This window comes from Festucalex cinctus, chromosome 1, assembly GCF_051991245.1.
Source record: "Festucalex cinctus isolate MCC-2025b chromosome 1, RoL_Fcin_1.0, whole genome shotgun sequence".
NCBI lineage: Eukaryota > Metazoa > Chordata > Actinopteri > Syngnathiformes > Syngnathidae > Festucalex > Festucalex cinctus.
This window is the reverse complement of record NC_135411.1, coordinates 34,013,562-34,029,111: the sequence shown is the minus strand read 5'-3', so window position 1 is coordinate 34,029,111 and position 15,550 is coordinate 34,013,562. Positions and strand designations below refer to the sequence as shown.

Here is a 15,550-nt window from a genome sequence, read left to right as displayed (position 1 = left end):
GGTCTTGCGGGGGTCCATGATGAAGGCGAGCGCCACGCCGGCCGTGCCGTCGCCATCCTGGCGGGAGAAGCAGAGGAAGGTGGCCCACAGGAAGGCGCAGCAGCCCATGAAGGCCGTGCGCATGTGTAGAGGCAGCAGTGCAAAGTTCAGGAACTGACAACACACACACCTTACAATTAGCAGTAGCATTTAACAACATATGCATGGTTATTATTAAATTGCTGTCATTTAACAACTACTATTATGTCCCCCCATAATTATTAATTCACAATCAGGATCTGTATCATGTTTATTGCCCAAGTAAATGATAAATGTAAATGTAAATAAATATAGCGCTTTCCATATGGTGCTCAAAGTGCTTTCATCCAAATATGTAAGAACACACAGGGAATTTGTCTCCAATATTTTGAGCCACAATATTACAGCAACAAGAAATTATCAAAACAAACATTTAGGATATAACACATACAGTAGTGCCAAGAGTACCAAGAGTTGTTAAGCATCTCCACAATGAACATACTATCATATGAAAAATATGTATCTGGTTCTTACTGAATTAATTGGCAAATTACCCTTAATGAAGATGTTCAGTTCGTGGTTATCATTCGAAATTCACATACACCACCAACTCCTAACTCGACCTAATAATAAGTAAACAGTAAATTTTGTCGAGTAAATTTGAGTCAGTTTAGAGTGGGATCAAATAGACTCAGTTTTCGAGTAATATTTACACTTGGAAGAGAGTAAAATAAAGAATTAAAAAAAATACATAAATAAAAGTCACTCAAGGGCGGAAGAACAAACTCATGACTATCAGCTTGGGAGACAGACAATCTACTCCCTGAGCCACGCAGCTCCTGCTGTGTGTTAATGTATCGCTCGTGTCAGCTACAATCATCCTAACTCCAAGTTGGGAACATCATTTTTGGTCTCCTCTTAGAGATAAGTAAACAGTAGGAGGGGCATAGCGCTCAGGTGGTAGTGTGGCAGTTTGCCCAGCTGAAGGTCGTGAGTTCGTACCTCAAACCGTTGAGTGACTTGTATTTATCTATTTATTTTTTCCAATTCTTTATTTTACTCTCTTCCAAGTGTAAATATTAGCCTACTCTACTTTGTAGCAAAATAGTGTCAATTAACAACTAGTTTTGTTTTACTAGTGCATGTATTAGAACTATTAATTAATTGATATACTATAATTTAACGATGACTAGTGCATGCTTATACATACTAATATGAAATAACTATGAGTGAAAGTTTATGATCATGATTGATTTATATCATTATTTATAAAATACATGTGTACATGTGAATTATTTTTATTCACCGACAATACAGTACAGTCATTTAGAATGTATAGGCCGAGCGTCTGCTTGACTTGAGTTGTGCTCACATGACAAACTGTCAGTCGTGTACAGTATCTGTGACCGCTGCTGAGGTCATTTATAAATAAATATGCACACATTCTTTGCGGGTGTATTCTCGTTGATACAAATAGAAATGGGGAAGCGAGTTGTAAAATTCAAAGAATGGAACAGGAATAATGAACCAGAATGTTTACCTGCATGAAGGGCCAGTACATGAGTCCAGTCTGGAGGAGGAAACACAATAAAACACACATTTCTTCATGATCAAGTATAAATTTACACTGTATGTAAATGAGATTCTGGACTGATTTCCACCTGTAAGCAAAAGTTGCCAAGTCGCCTCACCTCCGCAGACACTACACAGAGGCGTTCGTAATCTGGGTTAATCGCACTGGCGACAAGGGAAGAAGGCGACTTCCCGCACCTTCGCTCACCTTCCACGTGTTGAAGAACTTCTCCCGCCAGTCTTCAAAGATGTCCTCCTTGCCCTCCAAGAAGCTCACCCCTGAAGGACAAGATGATAGACATTTTTACCAAATTTCATGTGGCTATAGTTCAAAATTCTGTTAGGGGCTGTGGTTCAAATTTGGTATCAATTGGACCATACATTTTGTAGTAGTCCAGTTTGAAAGACCCCAGGAAATGGGGCAGACTTTTTTTGTGTGTCTGCACGTGATAGACATGTCTACCAACTTTCATGTTGCTAAGTCACAATAGCTTCAGGTGCTGTATTTCCGCAAATGATCTGAGTTAATGCAAGAGCTTCATGTTTTGGAGTGAGTCATCCAATTTTGCTGCTATGCTATGCCTACACATGCGACAGAAGCTAATAACTGTCACCAAAAAATATATAGTGTTGCCCCTCTGTGTCATGTACAAGAATAAGGTAATAATTGGGCAAACCTTTTGAAGGAGCTCTTTAAATGGCAAAAAAAATAACCCTGTACAAAAACGACTTCCTGTAACTTTCTGGGGGTTGCATTTTCATATATTCAAGAGCTGAGTAATTTGGAGTTTCATATTTTCTGTTATGTCATCAAATTTTAATCCAAAATGTCAGATTTCCTGTATCTTGGGTTCTTCTAACTTTTTTTTTGTGGGTCTACAGTCTACTCATGACAGCCTTGTCAACCAAATTTCTTGTTGCATTAAATAAAACTGGCTTTGGGGGCTGAACTTTTTTCAGGGCCTAGTCATAGACAAGCCAATTTATGTTGTTAGTGGAATTAGTTTCAGGAGCTGAATTTTGAAAGACTTCCAGGTAAGCCAATTTTGGGCTTTCATGAGCCAACATCTTATAAATAAATAAATAAATAAATAAATAAATAAATAAATAAATAAATAAAGAAAGAAAGAAAGAAAGAAAGAAAGAAAGAAAGAAAGAAAGAAAGAAAGAAAGAAAGAAAGAAAGAAAGAAAGAAAGAAAGAAAGAAAGAAAGAAAGAAAGAAAGAAAGAAAGAAAGAAAGAAAGAAAGAAAGGGGGTAGCTTTTTCCACCCACCCGTGTAGAAGACACTGGTGGCCAACGGGGAGGCGAAGCTCTGGTCCAGCAGCAGCTTTCGGAAGAGCATCCCGGTCGACTTGCCGGGGAAACGCCGCTCCAGCGCCCTCATCCAGAAGTAGTTGAAGTTGCCGTGGAAGGTGACCGCCACCACGGCCACGTTGCGCGTGTGCGTCCAGTCCAGGTGCTGCTTGTGCGCCAGCAGCTGGTGCAGCAGGTCACCACCGGCGAACAGGCCGCCGTACAGAGTCACGTTGGCGAGCCAGGGGAAGCGCTTGGCGGCCTCCCGCAGCACCCGCCTCCGCATGCCCAGGCTGGAAGTTCCTCTCTCTTTCCTCGCTGTTTGGTGAGCTCAAGATGCGCGCATGGCTCGGTCAATTACGTCACACGTAGAAGTTTCCTGCACATCCCGGAAATCACGCAGATAAAGTCGTGACGTCATCCATCAGATGATGGTAGAAGCAACTGCTGTAGGCTCCCAAAGTGGAAGATTGCCTCGGAGTCTGCGCACAACGCACCTCCTCCTCAGTCAGGTGGCCAATCCTGCGTTAATCTGATAGTGTGTGCGCGCAACAGTGAGCCTGTCTGTTATTTGAGTGGAGCAGCTGTGTCCTTTGCGCGGGACACACTGACACTACTTACTAAAAGCATCAACATCAAGGTCGACGCCACTGAGCACGATGCAGAAGATGACAATTTTTTTCGATCTTTTGTCTCGACCACATACCTTTCCACCAACTGCTCTCATGTCTTTCCTCACTTTAAATCTATCAAATTTAGGTTACTTAATTCACTCACTGCAAAACAGTGGTCTGGCCTAATCTAACAACGGTAAAGAACAATCAAGCAACTTGCAACAACAATCATAATTAGTTAAAAAAAATACGGCAATGGTGTTCAATTATGGTTTAATAATCTTTTCTTTGTTTTACTGACTTTCTTGAATAGTATCTACGTTCTTAAAAGTCTCCCGTAAGTGTTGCGAATTTGCACTCTTGATAAAACAAAACACAGTGCTCTATGGAACGTTAAAGTGTAATAGCCATTGGCCACCACGAGATGGCAATATACGTCCACATGGTTGGTAAACGCCACCCAACCTTGTCCCTGTTTCATGAAAAACTAATAATAACGTAATATTAACGTTTTTTTGTTTTGTTTTTTTTTTTAAAACATTTATAGCGGACTAAGCGCGGGGTCATATTCGGTATATCATATCTGTGTTAAGTAAACGACATAAAAAAAACACACACACACACAAAATAAAAAATAAAACAAAACGTCCAACTACAGGGAAAGAAGCAAACGATGACTGACGCAAACGTGACGTTCGTTTTTGATCGTTCGCAATTTTCAGACTTTTCAAGTATACACGTAGATTTACACATTCATTCTTCAACTTTCCGTGGGTTCAAACAAAAACTGTGTTAGTTACTGAATGTAGGTCAACTCAAAGCATCTATTCCACGCTCTAGATTGGACACGCGTTGACTGATTCACGCATACGTACGTGCGCGCGCGAGCACGCACACTCACAGAGACATCAGGAGACGCGAAGGCGATAATCCTCTAATTGGTTGAGTTGCACGTCAATCAAAATACGCCCGTATGCGATTGGCCCGCCGTGCTTAAAGACCCACACGAGTGTCATTTGCGGATTTTTGCGTTCAAGTTGAAGTCGAAACTGAAGCGAGCGAGTGTCTCGCTGTGGTCACTCAGGCTACGTTGCGCCCAATCTGGACGTCGGCGACGAGATGAAGGCCAGAAAACATTAAAATAGGTACGTTGATGTTACGGGGAACGTGTTTGACTATGCTGCTGTCGCTTCCTTGTTGAGAATGTCGAGCGTTATCTCTCTCTCGTTTATGGTCGCCGAAGATTATTTCATTTTCTTTTTGGCCACTAGTTAATTTAGCCGCAACTTTTTCAGCCATCTTGTTGGTGTTTGTCAATGAGAAACTATATGATTGATGTGCCTCAATCATTGCCAGATTTGTAACCGAAACCAGAGCTGAACCTCACAGAACTCTCCATTGTTCCCAGTTAGCGATACAACTGCAACTTTTTGGCTAGCTGTCCTGTCATCTACTGCTAGATTACTGATAGTTCTGTAAAACGTTGACTTTTATTAATAACGACGTTTCTTTTCGGCATAGCACCAAAGCCGATTTCATCAGAACCTCCGGTGGATTAGGAAAACCATAATTTCTTTATTGTATTACTTATTGTAGAGACTTGACTCTTGAGCAAAGGCAAAAAATGTGACATTGTGCAACTGAGCTTGGTTTAGGCGTCAGAGCCAATATGCCCGTTTTTTTTGTTTTTTTTGTTTTTTTTTTGTTTTTACAATAAAACCCGATGTTAACATATCATCTGCTACACATTAATTATATAAATTATATAATTATATGAATTATTACAAATGGTTAAATATTAAGTTTCAACATTTTATTATTATGCCTACCAATGTCTTGCATTTCACAGAGTCGATATTCATAGAACGTGTGATGTATTTAGAAAAACCTCACTTAGCATTTTTATGATAGCTTCTCTATTGGCAGTTAGGCAAATGTAAAAAAGAAATGAATTGTGCATTTTTTGGCTTGTTTACACCAAGAGCAATAGATGGCAGCTATAAATAAGCTATTAAGTATATATCATGAGTGTGTGTATGGTGGGGGTGGCGTAATTGGATGACAACAAGCACAAGAAATACGGAAGATGTTGCAACAAGTGGCGACATGTCTTCTGGTCGATGATAATTATGTGGTTTTGCTGCTGGAGTGCCTTCCATAACTTTGCTCTTTGTCAGAGCATGTGTGGCGTTCAACACTGGAACATAAAACCAAACCACCCCATCACTAAGTATAATGTCTATTTTAATGCCCTCACCCTCACATTATATCTTGCAGGGTTTCCTGATGTGGAATCTGTCTTGTTATGACGTGTACACTGCAGTCAGTCAGTTACTGGGGGCTGGGACCAGCAGGACTTGTTCACATGCACACTGACCTAAATACGCTCTCAACAAAAAGAAGTACTTTATCCTCAAATTAAAGCCGAGATGGAGTTCATTGTTGCAACCACACCCGTGCAGTAAGGCCAGGCATTTTTCATCCTGCAGCTGTGTGTTTTATTCCCCAAAAAGAAGGATTACACACATGAGAATTAATGACTCCAGGCTTCTTATTTGTTGGGTGGGGAAAAAAAAAGTCATAATAAAAGGCTGGACAGTTGGTGGAACGTGAGAGGCGTGAGAGCAAGTGTGGGACTTATTGTTCGGGCCTTGCATGCCTGCATATTAAAATGCACGTTAATGGGCAAGTGTGTGCAAACAACACACACACAAAAATGTTTGCCACCATTGTGTATTCATTTGCTTTTTAATCAGTGGATTTTGGGGGTGGGGGACTGAAAGTGTGTCTTTGCTTGCAGTTCAGTGTAAAGTGCGCCAAAGCTTTTCGAGACTTCCGCTTTCGACCGGGCTGAGGAAATGCGTTCAACCGCAATGAGAAGACTCACAAAGACGAGTCACAATAACACACCAGGAGACATACGAGAATGACGGCCAACAGGTTTTATGTCATGTTTGAACCTTCCGAATTTGCAAATGTCAATCAAAAGTTCACCACTGTCAACAGTAACGTCAAAAAACGGCAGCAAAAGTATTTTTGATAACAATTGACACAATTAGTTTAATTTAATAGACATTTGGCTTTTTTTTCAGCTCCCAGGTGTTATAACTTAATGACTGATGTTGTCGTTTATATTTGTCAAATGGAACCCGACCGTTGACTTCCACCGCCGAATATTTGGCAAGTACATTTTGCACTGGGTAGGCATGGAAGAGGGTCTCACCGACCTTGTCTGAAATTCAAACTGCTACGTAACTGCAATGATGAACAGATGCCAGTAGATGGCAACGCTGCCATCGCATTGGATTTGAGATCAACACAATTTTTACTTTGAAGATATAGATAGCTACCAATAGTAATATGGGGTAATTGGCATGTTTTAGGGGCAGCCCGCCCCATTTACTGCTGGACCAATGGCGATTAAATCTATTGTTACCACGACGGCCTACAGGCAAGAGTAGAGTCCAGAGTCTGTGTTGGGGGTTAGCGTGGGCATTTTCACTCATGGAGGCAGCACTTCATACCGCATTGTGTGTATTTGACACGTGTCAGAATTGATTGATGGCAACATTGTCTTGACTTTGTGATGTTTGTGTAATCCAATGTGCTGCGGTCACATTATATGCTATGTGTGCTAACTTGCTATGTGCGTGTCAGCGAGCAAGCGAGTGGCAAGGATGTCGGCGGACGTGCTGCTGCAAGAGGCAAAGGAGAGCATCGAGGCGGCGCAGAACTTTCGCAGTGAGCTGCAGCAGCGACTCAGTGGGCTCAACCAGGCGCGGAAACAGGTGGGCTTACTCTCAGAACCGTCATTACATCATCATCAATAATACATCATCACCTGACATATGTGGCAAGATAGGAAACCAGATATTAAATTCAACACAAGGACCCTTACAGAAATTTGAAACGTTCGTTTAAAACCCTACTTCAAAACTCCAGACCGTCTTGAAACCTCAACTTTGACATCAAACCCAAACTCTTTTTCAGTCCCTAAGCTTGTGCTGAAAATTCAGCGTTTACAAGAGAAGCCCCCAGGGAAATGTTCCCCCCCCTACCAAGGCGGCGGTATCTCTTCCTTCCTGTTACGGTCTTGAGTGATCCGAGTAGCGGCAGCGCTTGGTAAACAATATGTCCACTTCCTGTCGCGTCCACGTCCCTCTGGCCTACGAACATTCATGCTGTCAACAAACATTTTTGGTTTATTTTTGTTTATATTTGCGGGACACACGCTTGCTACAAGATGGGAATGTAGTCATGTGACGCTAATACGTCGCATCATGTCAGCGCGTTCAAGCAACTATGGGATGTGATGACTGGAATGGATCCATCCAAAATACTGTCTGGGGGCTTGTGCGTGAAAGTTTACATACTGTACCCCAGGGGTAAACTTACGTGTGGTGAGAAAAAGACTTGATGCACATCAAATCCAAAATGCTGCGGCAATTGTTTTGATATTTTTAGTGGATGAAGTTGACATGAGTAGAGATGTGTATGTGAATTTTGGTGACGATTCATAGCATTTTGGTGTCATTAAACAAGGTTTAGCTTTTGTACATTTACAGTTGTGCTCATAAATAGAAATATAGTTGCCTTCACTTTTGTTAAATAATTTTGAAAAATGCCATAAATAAATGTCACTAAATATGATTAAATAGAATGAATTAAAAAAAGTTACACATTCATTAAATAAATCTGTCATTAGATAAATAAAACATCAATAAATAAATATAATGAATAAAAATGCAAATGCAAATAAACAGAGTAAATCATTATTTTATTTTATTTTTTTTAAATAGGTAGTATGGCCTCAAAATAAACATTGGTCATGAACAAAATGGTTTATTTTGGGGCAATATATCTTATATTGTGCCCCATAATGTAATTAACAGAGGTGGACATTTTACATATTTTTTATTGTCTGTCATTCGTCATTCCTCTGCTTCTAGCGCCACCTAATGTCAACATCAATTTTTTTTTAAGCCAAACCAAGCTGCAATTGTCGGTACGCTGCTCCGCCGTTTATTTCACCCACTCTACCATTTGTCATCGCAAATTTAGGACTGAACGACAAAGGTGGGCTTTCCGTCATGATTGCCGGACCATCCATCAGTCCCTCACTGGCATGACTAGTTTAAGTCGAAAGAAAAAGCACTACTACTCCCCTTAGTCAACTTTATATTCACATGAAACACGTGATTAAACTAGGTAGCATGCTAGCTGTAGCCAAATAGCATAAACTGGCATGACATTTACAGTAATCTTCTTGACTTGAACATTTTGTCAACAAAAAAGGAACACACTGTGTGTACTCACTCACTCACTCACTCACTCACTCACTCACTCACTCACTCACTCACTCACGTGCCCAAACAGGAAGTAATTGTATGAGGCATATTCTTGAAATAATCTCCCCCCGATTTAACAGAATCCCACAACCATAAATGTTGATACGCAAATAAATGCACATAGGCAAAGTGCAGTGACATTGTCTTTACTAATTCGGCTGGTTCTGCCACCATAGCCAATCGATTTTTTTATTTTTTTTAGCTTCTATTCTAAATCCTGTGAAATCACCCTGGCATGTTTTGTGTTGTTTATATTGTATACAATGTCATTGTCTATACAGTGTGTCATTTTTCTACATGTTGATTATGGTGCTTGTTAACTCTACTTAGCCAATCTTAGCCGGCAAGTCTCAGCAGATATCCTTTATTGTAAACAAGAGTAGTCATTCTCACACACAAATATTCAATGCAGTCCATTTAAGCAACATGCAAGAACAAACTCACTAGTTGAGACACACAGCGCTTGCTTCCATTAAAAGAACCTAATAAATGAATAAAAAGGCAATGAAGTAAAGCAAAGTCTCTGAAATACTGGCTTTAAATTTGTCATGCAATAAATAGGTTCAACAAATACTCATGTCCATAACAATTAATTATGGACAACTATGGAAAAAATATTAATCATTTTAAAGAATTGACATTTGTACAATCAACAAGCACAAAAAAAAAATATTACGTGCCATTCAAATGCTTCACAACAAATCACACATTTCAACTTCCAGACAGTAGCTTCAGCAGCGACAAGTAGTCCAAACATTTTGCCAGGTGGCCTCAAGCGCTCGCATCTCTGCTGATATTTTTGGAGCTTGTCATTCGTCGTCTGCACGGCGCCCATCGTCATCAGGAAGCGGCGGCGGCGACGTCGTCTCCGTTTCCCCCATTGTGTTGTACTCTCGCAAGTCCTCGCTTTGGCTTTATCGCAGCTCGCCGCCGACTTCCTGGTGTCTTTCCATCACTTTCCCTGCACAAATGACACACACGTGTGCCTTGGTGTGTGTGCTACAAAGAAGAAGAGAAACATGAATTGAAAGCCAGCCAGCTTCTTGATAAGCATTACTAGTTGTCGCTGTGTCAGCAGTATTAGCATTAGCATCTCATGAGCATGCTGATTTTAGTGCAGCATTCCAGAATTAATGATCGGTTGGAAATTTGCAAGCTCCAACAAGGAAAAATGTGATTGATGCTGAAACCTGAACTCGCACAAAATTGTGGCACCCAAAGTCTAAACTATTATTAGAATGCCATACAGTCTTTTACAAAAAGTATTGGAACGGCAAGGTCAATTCCTTTTGTCATTTGGGTTTCACATAAAAGATGAATAACAAACATGACGGAAGTTTTGAATTCCAGCGGTCATGTCATTTGTTTGAATCCACCCACTTTTCAAGTGAGCAAAACAGGAAGAAGCAGGTTCTTTGTGGTAGCATAACTCATTACGGGCGGACATTTTGTTGCTTTTGTCCTAAAACGAAACTGGCATCCGAAGTGGTCTGAGGACAGAACCCTGTGGCACTCCCAAAGGAGAATAGAAAGAAAAGCCAAGATGGTTCTAAATTATGGGAATTTAGAATCACCTGTTACTCATCTTCTTCCACCAGGTGCGGGGCAGCTCGAGCCAGGCCCGCGAGGCCCTCCGCAAGCACTTTGCCGAACTGCAAGCGGCGGCCACCCGACTGCTGTCAGAGCGACTAAGCGCACTCCTCGCCGAGGTGGACGCCATTGAGGCAGACAGCATCAGGCCTCTGGATGACTGCCAGAGCCTGGTGGAGTATGGCGTAGGCCAGGCCGACGATCTCCTTAGAGAAGGTGAATAAATAAATAACGCACATCTGACGAAGGGCTCGCTTTTGAGTTTGAATGATGGCGTTGTCTCCGCAGGGGAAGCGGCTCTGCGCTGCGGTCTTGGTGAGAAAGAAGACAAACTGGGGAGCTTCACCAAAAAGGCCATGCACATCCAATTGGACAGGTACAGTGGCCCTAACTAGAGCTGCAACTATTATTTGACTCACTCGAAGAATTCAATTACAAAAAAAAAAAAAAAAAGATGCTTCACAGCGCTAATCTTTCCACCTGGACTGAGGTTATTGTAGACACATGTAGAGTAACTTACTAACCAGAACTCATAATAACACACTCATTCGCTGACGTCCACATCACACCACATCACCACGCTATCGGTGCCTTTTAAAGCCATGCGCATTCACAGTCTGATACTACTGTGCAAAATGTGAGGATAGCAACGCCAAGAGGACAAAAATATTACCCACACCTCAAATGCATAATTTGTATTGGTTTTGTTGTTTAACTCATTCACTCGCAGCCATTTTCACTGAAGCAACCACCTTCGCCCCCAGCTGTTTTACTGGATTTTGATTTCACAAGGCCCAAAGAATATTGTGTTCTATTGCTGTAAAAACATGGAAACTGCCAAAAGAAAGATTAGACTCTTCTTTCATCAGGAAAAAAAGTACATTTTGATCTGTTTCCATGTTGCAGCAATTAGCATTAGAATATCACTAAGTTTCATCATTATTCACAAACCTGTTGAAAACACTGGGGAAAAGGGCTTGTTACAACATGATCCTGGCTGATCTCTTATACTCTGCTGCCACCTGCTGGCCGTTTTTTGTAATAACTACCATTGCTTTAAGCCACTTCTTCAGGTCAGAGGCTGCATCAAAGCCTTCTGTATGCTCTAGCATAAAAACATATAAATACGTTTTTGGGACCATGGCTATATTTAAAATAGAACGTGTTTATATGTTTTGGGGAGCAAATGTGTTAATAATGCAAAATCAACTTTTCTCAGATGACCTGAATAATCAATTATAAAAATATTCGTTGACTGCCTCCAATAAGGATGTTTCGTTACTTCGCAACATTATACTAAAGAAACACACACAACTACGACGAAAGTGTCTGTCACTGACTGTTCTGTCTCTGATGTTACCCACGAAGTTGGGAGCTTGGCGAGTCGACTTAAACCGCCCCCATTATGCGCATCAGAACCGTTCTCACAGAACAAATGGGCAGTGAAAGGGGCAACTGACTATCAATAGCCAACTAACAGAAGCAGGACGGTGACTGTGAAAGGGAATTTTGCAAAGCCAGGATCCTCGTGCGAAATGTAACACCAGAGCCTCACTTGAACTGTGAATTCACAACTTTTGAGGTAGCAGCAGAAGCAGCCGCAGTTGGTTTCAACACAAATGAGTCTTGGGGGGGGTTTAAGTGTAACAGCCAACGAATGCTCTGTTGTGTTGAAAGCAAAGTAATGAACGAAGCGGAACCGAGAATTTCCCAGCTTTTGTGTTAGCAATAACTGCGCCCAACATTTTCAGATTTCACTTTTCGCCAAAACTGGTGTGTCAAAAGTTACTTTTCTTTTATTATTATTATTATTATTATTATTATTATTATTATTATTATTATTATTATTATTATTAGTAGTAGTAGTAGTAGTAGTAGTAGTAGTAGTATTATAACAACATAGTGTAACCTTACTTAACTGTGGCAACGGCATGGTTGTGTTTTAGCCTGCCGGAGGTTCCGGCCCTGGTGGACGTCCCGTGCGTGTCGGCTCAGTTTGACGACTCCCTGCTGGCTCTGCTGCGGGAGAGCGTGTGCCGCCACGGCTCGGTAGCTTCGCACCCGCCCGTCCTCATTGAGGAGCTGCAGGAGAGACCAGGGAGCATCCTGGTGCGCTGGTGTAAGGTGAGCGGGACGATGAAGACTGGGTGTTCTTTGAGCATTCCATTTGAAACATTGTTTCGGTCCCGTGGCGGTTTCAGGTGGACGAGGATTTTGCCGCCGCCGATTACCGTCTGCAGTACCGACGCTCGGGCAACGGGGGGAGCCAATACGAGGACGCCTACGTGGGACACGACACCGACTTCCTCGCGCTGGGCCTGGACCCCAACACGGAGTATGCGTTCAGGGTGTGCGCACGCGGCGAGGGTCGCACCGAGTGGAGCCCCTGGAGCGTCGCCCAGACCGGATACACCACCATGGAGCCGCATGGTACGCGCAGGAAGGCAGGACCGCCACTTGCTTGGGCGTAGTTTTAGGCTGAATGTGCGTTTGTTGTGTTTGTGTTGTTGGTTGTGGGTGTTTGTGCGTGTAGAGTGGCGTCCCGGCACGGAGGGTTACATCGTGAGTAGCAGACGCAACATCGCCTTGAGGAACGACTCGGTCCCGTCCAGCTGCCCTGTACTCTACTCCAACGCGCCCACCTACTTCTGTGGCCTCACGCTCACTTTCAAGTATGCAGACACACATGCACGCGCGCGCATGCATACATATTTCTAAGTTTTTGTCACTTGAAGGATTTCGGCGATCGGTCAGCCAGACCGCCGGGACAGTTTGGGCGTGTGCGTGGACGGACAAAAAGGCTGCCGCTCGCTTCAGAGAGATCAGGCCGTCTGCATCTCCACCAACGGTACCAAATTTAAAAATTGTAAATGTAAATTAAAAAGATCCTGAACTGTCTAAAAGAGCAATAAGACAGTTCTTTCATATTTGTACAAAAATACTTTTAATGTGAACAGTAAATTTCAAGAAAAGTGTAACATATCCAAAAATTCAGCTGTAAAATTCTTTCTTATGAATTAATGGGGGAAAAAAAAGAGGTATTAAAATAACCAATTCATGGTTTTATAAATTGCTATCAGGCTCGAAAAGTAAAATTGATTCGATATTGTTTATTCCATTTTTTTTTTTTAAACCCAGCCTGGTACATCATTGAAAAGTAGCTTTCATAACAAGCTGTTCTGATAAGTTACTTGAATAATCCTAATCAGGTGTTGTTGATTGTCAGGTGCCGTGTACGTAAACGGTAAGGAGATGACTAATCAGCTTCCGTCGATCACTTTGGGCTCGGCGGTGACGTTCGACATGGAGGTGGTGGGTGTGGTCCCGCTCAACAACAACAACCACGTTAGCGACAACGTCAGCAACGACACGAACGGCCTGAAGCTGCGCGTCACCATCGGCTCAGGCAGCCGCGAGGTGGTTTTCGATTGGCTGCTGGACACGGCCGTGGACGGCCTCTTCTTCGGGTGCGCCTTTGCGCACGCCGGCTGGAAAGTGCTCGTCTTTTAAAGGACGATAGAGGACACAAAATGTCGCATTTACACCTCAAAGGTTCAGAATCTTTTAGTTGTTTCCTGGAACGAAGCGTTTCCAATCAGGTAAGGTTACTGGACCTCTCAGAAGTACTAACGTCCCAAGCAGTCCTCTTTTGGACTGGAATTTAAAGATTCCAATCAAGCCTATTCCAGAAGCCCTGGAAATCAATTCAAATAAACGCCATCGTCAAAACACAAAAGTTTCTTCCAAAAGTTCCAGAGTAGTGGAAATTTGATGACCTCATCAGACCCTAGAAGCCATTTTGGCTATTTTGTTTACAATCATGTCACTCAAAAAAGGCATCTTCTTTGTCTTTTTTTTTTTTTATGACAATCTTCTATTTCCTCTTTCCAGGAGTTGTGTGAATCAAGAAAGACTCAAAACCTGACAGGATTTAATCCCCCTCAAAAGTGGGACACTGTGAATCGTTAGGTTTTTTATTTTTATTTTTTTTTTAAGTTGCACATTTAAGCGGGACCATTTAGTTTGACATGGTGTGTCAGGTGCCGATAAATGGAGGACAATCTTTGTATGGGTACTTAAAAGTACAGGGTGACAAAAAAATGGATGGCAAATTCTGGAATAATAACCCATAACCATGGGAGAACATCCTTCTACCATTTTTTTTTTAAAGTCATTCTTGTTTCACTATTGTGTATTAATGACCTTGTGTGTGTTGAGGCTTCAGTGGGGGACTGGCGGACTTTAGGAGGTCCGCTTCAGGTACAAAGTTCACACAGAAGCTTAACTGTCTTTAAACAAAATAGTTATTATTCTAGATGACTGTGTTCTAAGGAAGGTTGTTACCAAAATGAGTTCTTAATGTGCTGATGTTTTACACAAGCTAATAATCACACATTTTTGTGTTGTTTTGATCACCTGGTGAAGGACGAAGGTGTCTGTCACTGTGGAGTCGCAAAATGTAAATGTTCTTTTGTTGTTTGTTTGTTTTTTTAATGCTAAAGATCTGTGTCTTTAAATAATAAACCATTCACAGACTTTGTCTTGTAATTGCATATGTAATTGCTATAAAAGAACATACTGCATATTCACCTCCAAACATCCCCCCCCCATAAAAGGCGTTAATATTTTAGCTCCTGGTGTCACAATTGCTTTTATTTGGGGTGGTCTCCCTTGCAATAACCCAAGAGGGAAAAGTGTTGTAAAGTACGTTGAAAGCTGTACTAAAATGAGTTAAATAAATAAAATCAAATGTACATGTAAAGATTAATCTATGAAAAGTTGATTTTTTGGGGGGTAATAATTCCTCTACTGATTTATTTGAATATAATGCAAAAGCATTTAAAAGTTGTATTTTACACAGTTTGAAAATATTGCTAGTAATAATTTTAGTTGGGAGACTTGAAATTGCTTTAAAAAAAAAAAATGTGCTCCTTTTAATAGAAAGTTGGTAGCAGGCCACTGGTACAACTTTTTTGTGGGAAAAAACAAAAAAACAAAACCTGTCACTATGGCATGAGTCATACAATTCAACGCAGTTAGCACATGGCTGCGTCCAGAGGTTTTGGTATCAAGAGTACAATTTTAGGTAATAAAGCACACTCGGGTATATTCA

At 41.6% G+C, this 15,550-nt stretch overlaps 2 protein-coding genes across 4 annotated transcripts; one reads left to right on the top strand and one right to left on the bottom strand.

Annotated features, from left to right (window-relative positions):
• Positions 1-50: 50 nt before the first annotated feature.
• On the bottom strand, positions 51-4,646 carry LOC144025356 (mpv17-like protein). Of its 2 annotated transcripts, XM_077531245.1 has the most exons (5): positions 2,865-4,646; positions 1,799-1,869; positions 1,680-1,720; positions 1,559-1,588; positions 51-153 (listed from the first exon to the last, which is right to left on the bottom strand). In XM_077531245.1, exons 1-3 carry the CDS (start codon positions 3,169-3,171, stop codon positions 1,706-1,708), a joined length of 393 nt encoding a protein of 130 aa, XP_077387371.1. In that variant the 5' UTR covers positions 3,172-4,646; the 3' UTR covers positions 51-153; positions 1,559-1,588; positions 1,680-1,705. The 2 variants fall into 2 exon arrangements, with proteins under 2 accessions (XP_077387371.1, XP_077387362.1); XM_077531236.1 differs by having other exon boundaries at positions 1,680-1,869.
• On the top strand, positions 4,479-14,973 carry crlf3 (cytokine receptor-like factor 3). 2 transcript variants are annotated; one of them, XM_077531198.1, is made up of 9 exons: positions 4,479-4,644; positions 7,157-7,287; positions 10,446-10,653; positions 10,726-10,813; positions 12,384-12,561; positions 12,639-12,867; positions 12,971-13,109; positions 13,173-13,285; positions 13,664-14,973. In XM_077531198.1, the coding sequence occupies exons 2-9, from the start codon at positions 7,177-7,179 to the stop codon at positions 13,945-13,947; spliced, it is 1,350 nt and encodes a 449-aa protein (XP_077387324.1). In that variant the 5' UTR covers positions 4,479-4,644; positions 7,157-7,176; the 3' UTR covers positions 13,948-14,973. The 2 variants fall into 2 exon arrangements, with proteins under 2 accessions (XP_077387324.1, XP_077387315.1); XM_077531189.1 differs by lacking the exon at positions 4,479-4,644 and having other exon boundaries at positions 4,655-7,287.
• Positions 14,974-15,550: the final 577 nt, after the last annotated feature.

Bases quoted from the DNA above. Each gene is read 5' to 3' on its own strand.
- crlf3 (XM_077531189.1), top strand. From the start codon at position 7,144: ATGTGCGTGTCAGCGAGCAAGCGAGTGGCAAGGATGTCGGCGGACGTG. The intron at 12,562-12,638 runs GTGAGCGGGACG...TGGCGGTTTCAG, and splicing joins TCCTGGTGCGCTGGTGTAAG to GTGGACGAGGATTTTGCCGC. The intron at 13,110-13,172 runs GTATGCAGACAC...TGTCACTTGAAG, and splicing joins GGCCTCACGCTCACTTTCAA to GATTTCGGCGATCGGTCAGC.
- LOC144025356 (XM_077531236.1), bottom strand. From the start codon at position 3,171: ATGCGGAGGCGGGTGCTGCGGGAGGCCGCCAAGCGCTTCCCCTGGCTC. The intron at 1,870-2,864 runs GTGGGTGGAAAA...CTTGTCCTTCAG, and splicing joins CACCAGTGTCTTCTACACGG to GGGTGAGCTTCTTGGAGGGC.